The 5927-nt window shown below is 38.5% G+C and overlaps 1 protein-coding gene across 1 annotated transcript; it reads left to right on the top strand.

Annotated features, from left to right (window-relative positions):
* Window positions 1-240: 240 nt before the first annotated feature.
* LOC145681420 (uncharacterized) lies at window positions 241-4250 on the top strand. Its single transcript, XM_081753065.1, has 2 exons — window positions 241-4029; window positions 4131-4250. Exon 1 carries the CDS (start codon window positions 363-365, stop codon window positions 3741-3743), a length of 3381 nt encoding a protein of 1126 aa, XP_081609191.1. The 5' UTR covers window positions 241-362; the 3' UTR covers window positions 3744-4029; window positions 4131-4250.
* The last annotated feature ends 1677 nt before the right edge of the window (window positions 4251-5927 follow it).

Raw genomic sequence — 5927 nt, 5'->3', positions numbered from 1 at the left:
TGTTAGCCAATGTCGACGATGAGGCGATGGTTGGTTTATCTGTAATATCGCCACGGAATACGAATAAACCGTTTTGGGTGAGTTTTCGCCAAGCACGAAACCTAACACTGGAAACGATGTGGGCCTCCTTTGAAAGAGTGTTACAAAGTAACAATGCATTTCTCCTGCACGAGCCATTCACCGTTCATTTTCATCGTGTGGATATTCCGCGTGGCTATGGCGGTTTGCGGCAAGGAGTACTTCAAAACGAAGAATTGTTACGTTGCAAAAAAGGGATTGTACGTGTAAAAAATCAAGATTCAAGGTGCCTGGCGTACGCCCTTGTTATTGCTATTGGCCTGAAGGCATACAAGAATGTAGATATGCAACGATATTGGCAATATCAACGTCAATCGAAATGTATTGTGGACGATGAAGTGAATGCGTTATGTGCAAATGCAGGAGTGAATTTGGATCATGGTGCCAGTGTAAATGAAATACGACAATTCCAGGCATACCTCAAAGAATATAAAATTACAGTGTATACCAGTTTCACAGGCCATGATATCATGTACGAGGGACCGAACGATGAAAATCGCACTCCCATAAATTTGATTTGTTTGGCTGGCCATTTTGACATCATCCAATCTTTAACTGCTTGTTTTGCAACCAAGTTCTACTGTGAGGCGTGCCATAAAAAGTATGATCAGCGTAACAGACATGTAAAAAATTGTCCTGTAACGTGCTCCAAATGTCTACAGAGACCACTATGCGACAAGAACCAAACGCTGATATTATGCAACGACTGCAATCGTCAATTTTACGGCGAACAATGTTTTAACAATCATCGTAATATTGTATATCATCAAGGGGAACCTGTATGCAAAATGGTGAAGCAATGTACTAGATGTTACAGAGTATATTCCTTTGTACGAAGTGGACAACGACATCATGATTGTAATGAGATCTTTTGCAATGTTTGTAAGAAGATTGTTCCGGGATCGCATCAATGTTTTATGCTTCCTGATCGCCAATGCTTGAAACCTGGTGTTCCTTCACTCATGCACGCAAAGAAAGCCTTGTTGATATTCTATGATATAGAATCTATGCAGGACACGAATATTGGCGATAATACGTATGTACACATTCCAAATTTATTGGTTGCAGAACAAGTATGTTATGCATGTGTTGAAAACGATAATATCCAGCAGTCTTGCAGTACGTGTGGTCAGCGCCAGCATATTTTCCAAGGAGAGGATCCAGTTTATGATTTTCTCCAGTACTTGCGGGAACGGCGTCCCAATATAAATAGGATTTTCTGTGTCGCGCACAACTCGAAGGGATACGATGGACATTTCATCCTAAAGGCTATGGTAGAACAATGCCAATGGAGACCTGACGTCATATTAAATGGGACCAAGATACTGAGTTTAACCTTGAATAATCTGACGTTCATTGACTCGTTGAACTTCTTGCCTATGGCATTAAGTAAATTGTCAAAAGCGTTCAATTTACCCGCAACCAAAGGCTACTTCCCGCATTTCTTCAACACCAAGGAGAATCAATCGTATATTGGACCACTTCCAGAAACAAAGTATTATGGTGCAGATGAAATGGCCGTCGAAGACAGGAACAAGTTCATGCAGTGGTACAACGATCATCGTAATGACACGTTTGATTTTCAGAAAGAAATTCTCAAGTATTGTATTCAAGATGTCAATGTACTGCGACAAGCATGCGTTTCGTTTATGACGTCATTTGAAACAGAAACCAAAGTGAATCCCTTCTTGGAGACGATCACGATTGCCAGTGCTTCCAATTTAGTATTCCGCCGGAATTTCCTTAAACCCAACACCATAGGAATTCTACCGGCACATGGCTATCGATGGAGAAGTACCCAATCGATCGCTGCAATGCAATGGCTGGCCTACATTGAAAAAACCGAAGAAAAACAAATCTTACATGCGGCCCGACAAAAAGAAGTGTTTATTGCGGGATTCCATGTTGATGGTTACTACCAAGATCCTGAGACGTTAGAGGAGCACATCTACGAGCATGCCGGCTGCTTTTACCACGGGTGTAAAGTATGTTTTACTACAGGCCGTAATCAGCCCATCTACAGCAATCCAGAAGACACCATGGAATTCCGTTATGAACGAACGCAAAGAAAAAATGCAAGACTGCGTGAATTGGGGTACATTGTACATGAAATGTGGGAGTGCGAATTTAATCAGTTCTTAAAACAAAATCCTGCAATGGCGACGTATCTGAAGAATCACCCGTACATGAACCGCAGACCATTAAATCCAAGAGATAGTTTTTTTGGAGGAAGGACCAATTGCGTGAAATTGTACCACCAAGTCGATGAAAAAGCGGGGGAAGTAATAAAATATTACGATATTGTCTCGCTTTATCCTTATGTAAATAAGTGTGCTAAATACCCTGTAGGCCATCCACGAATTTATCTACAGGGTGATGAAAATATACCACCAATAAATAAAGTCAATGGTCTAATCAAAATGTCGATATTACCAAGTCGCCATCTTTATCATGGTCTCCTGCCTTACCGATGTAACAAGAAACTACTCTTTCCACTGTGTGCTGCGTGTGCCGAAGAAATGAACCCAGACCCTACAGCAACGTGTACGCACAATGATCAGGAGCGGTGCCTCACTGGAACATGGGTATCATATGAAATCCAGAAAGCAGTAGAATTAGGATATCAACCAGTGGAAATTTTTGAAATTTGGGATTATGACATTGAACAATATGATCCCATCACGAAAACAGGTGGCTTGTTCACGGAATATATCAATACATTTTTAAAATCAAAAATGGAAGCGTCTGGCTGGCCTAGTTCCTGTGTCAGCGAAGAAGACAAATCAAAATTCATACAAACCGTCCTGGAGCGTGAAGGTATTGCATTGGATCCGTCCAAAATTGAAAATAATCCTGCACGAAGAAGTTTATCTAAGCTCTGTTTGAACTCATTATGGGGAAAGCTTTGCCAAAGATCAAACTTTAGCCAGACCACAATTATTGATCGGCCGGAAGAATTTTATGAAAAACTCACTTCCCCCGACATTAAACTCCATCAAATTGTACCCATCAATGATACGATGTTGTATGCGTTCTGGGAGTACAATGAACATGTGCCTGTTCAAAACCGAAACACCAATGTCGTGTTAGGTGCATTTACAACATGTCAGGCACGTCTGGAACTGTACAAGTACCTGGAAATGTTGCAGGAACGTGTTTTATATTTCGACACGGATTCTGTAATATTTACGGAGAAGCCCGGGGAGCCAACCATTGAACCTTCAACGTACTTGGGATGCTTATCGAATGAGATGGAGTCTTACGGACCACGAGCATACATCAAGACATTTGTCAGTGGAGGACCAAAAAATTACAGCCTAGAAATATACAATCCGGATACCAACGTCACCAGTTACATATGCAAAATTAGAGGATTTACATTAAATTACAATGCAGGACAACAATTAAATTTCAACACGCTAAAAGAAATGATTACAAATCAATGCCGTGGACAAGTCACCATCACTATCCCCCATAAGATATGCAGGACCAAAGACCATACCATCGTCACACGAAAGGAAGAAAAAATGTACAGTATCCAGTACACAAAACGTCGATTTAAAGAAATCAATTCTTATGATACGGTTCCGTACGGGTACGTTAAAAAACAGAAGATGGAACTGGAAAAAGAAGATGAAGAAGAAAAAACTGTAAATACCCAATAAGGCCGCCATTTCTTTTTTCCTTTTCCTTTTTTCCACTCCTTAACCACAAAGCAGCAACACCAAGAAGAAAATGAAGTACCCACAAGAGTTCATAAATCACCACCAACACCATCAGTGGAAGAAATGCAGTCATCTCGTATCCAAGGAGGAACCTTGACCATAAAGCTGCAACACCAAGAAAAATGCAGTACCCAGAAAAAGTTCGTAAACATCCATCGGTGAAAAAAAATGCAGTGATCCTGTACCCGAGGAGGAAGATGAACCTAAACAGATCCATCATTTACGAGTAAGTTTTATTTCTCTCTTATCAATATTGACTCATTTTTATTGTTTCAGAAAAAAAAGAAATTCTTAAATTAATCCATCGTTTCTTCTTTTTCTTTCCAGGATACGGCTACAAGATTCGAAGATGATGACGCGTCCAACATATTCATTAAACTAGATCCTGTATTTATTATGTTAATAAACATGTATAGGAAGAGCACATACTTTTCGTTAAAATACAACAAGTTGAAAAAAAATATGTTTTATTATTTCTTGAAACCCTGAACACTTGTTTTCAAATCATGGTAATCTTGAAAATTTAAGGTGAAAAATATATTCAAGATTTGGTTTACATGATTTTGTTCGAAAAATAATTAAAGAATTTTTTAGTGTCCAAAATTTGATTTTTAATTTAGTTCGAAAAAATTTTTAATTTGAAAATTTTCAAATGTGGTTTACATCTTTAGTACGAAACTTATTTTTAAAAATTGGTTCGAAATTTTTTTAAAATTTTTAGTTCGAAAAATTTTGATTTGAAAATTTAGTTCGAAAGTTTTTAGTTTAAAATATTTTTTCGAAAAATTTTTAATTTTTTTTTAGTTCGAATTTTTTGGGTTCGAAAATTTTTTGTTCGAAAATTTTTTGATTTGAAAATTTAGTTCGAAAGTTTTTAGTTTAAATTTTTTAGTTCGAATTTTTTTGAAATTTTTGTTTCAAAATTTTTAGTTCGAAAATTTTTTGTTTGAAAATTTTTGTTTAAAATTTTTTAGTTCGAAAAATTTTTTCGTTTAAAATTTCTTGCACTCTGCGGAACCGTTTCGAAAAGAACCGGAGCAGTTTCGGTAAAAAAAAATCTGGCAACACTGTTTCCATTAATGAAGCGCTTACTGAGCAATAAATCGCTTAAACTCACAACAATGTGTTATAAGAAATCTACAAGCGACACCCCTCTTTCACCATTGTTACTTCCAGAGACATAGGCTACTAATTCAAGGACAGGATCTCCATCAAGGTAAAAAAGCTGGTAATCATCTTATCTGTCAAAGAGAACGATAATATTTAAGGTAAACTTCAGTACAATATCATGATACCAAAAAAGGGTTATTTAAGGAGGAGGTTGAACCCTTCATGGGAACTTTAAGGATAACCATTAAAAAAAAAAAAAAAATCCAGGTCTAGGGTGATCACCGACATATTGCTCTATATTTCACTCATGGGGTGTGTGGCGGGTCTAAGATCACGTGACCTCTGTCGGCCAATCAGCATCGAGGTACCAAAACACTCATCTTACTCGTAAAAAAAGGAAACGAATTTCAAAAGTCACAGGGCTTAAGATCACGTGACCTCTAGCATCGTGGTACCAAAGAATTCATCTTACCCGTAAAAGGGAACGAATTTCAAATATCGCAGGGTCTAAGATCACGTGACAGCTATCAACCAATCAAAACACACATCTTACCCGTAAAAGGGAACAAATTTCAAAAATCCAGGGTGAGGTCGGGGTGACTCATGACGTCATACCACGTGACCTGAAAATTTGAATTTCCCGCGTGGGCGGGGCCTAACGTCACGTGACCTCTCTCAGCCAATCAGAATCGAGGTACCAAAGCACTCATCTTAGCCGTAAAAGGGAACGAAGTTCAAAAATCCCGGTCGTAAAAGAGAGTGAGGATGAGTCATTCGGCCATACGTCGGGGACTACTACTTCCGTTGCCTTGCGGTCGAACATATTAACGTGATCTAGTACTCAAATTATTTCTGGCGTCAAGAGTATATGAGGAGAGTTTCCATGTGTATTTCTCGTTTTTGCCTGACTCGGAACCACACCCGACGACGAAGAAGGAAGGTCAACCTTTGTATAATACAGAACGCTACATATCATCTCACTTTCCCTCTCACCATATAGGTATTTCATGAAAT

This window comes from Thermobia domestica, chromosome 3 (assembly GCF_964235325.1).
Source record: "Thermobia domestica chromosome 3, izTheDome1.hap1.1, whole genome shotgun sequence".
In the NCBI taxonomy this organism is placed as follows: Eukaryota; Metazoa; Arthropoda; class Insecta; order Zygentoma; family Lepismatidae; genus Thermobia; species Thermobia domestica.
Note: the sequence above shows the minus strand (reverse complement) of the source record. Positions and strands in the feature narration are given on the sequence as shown.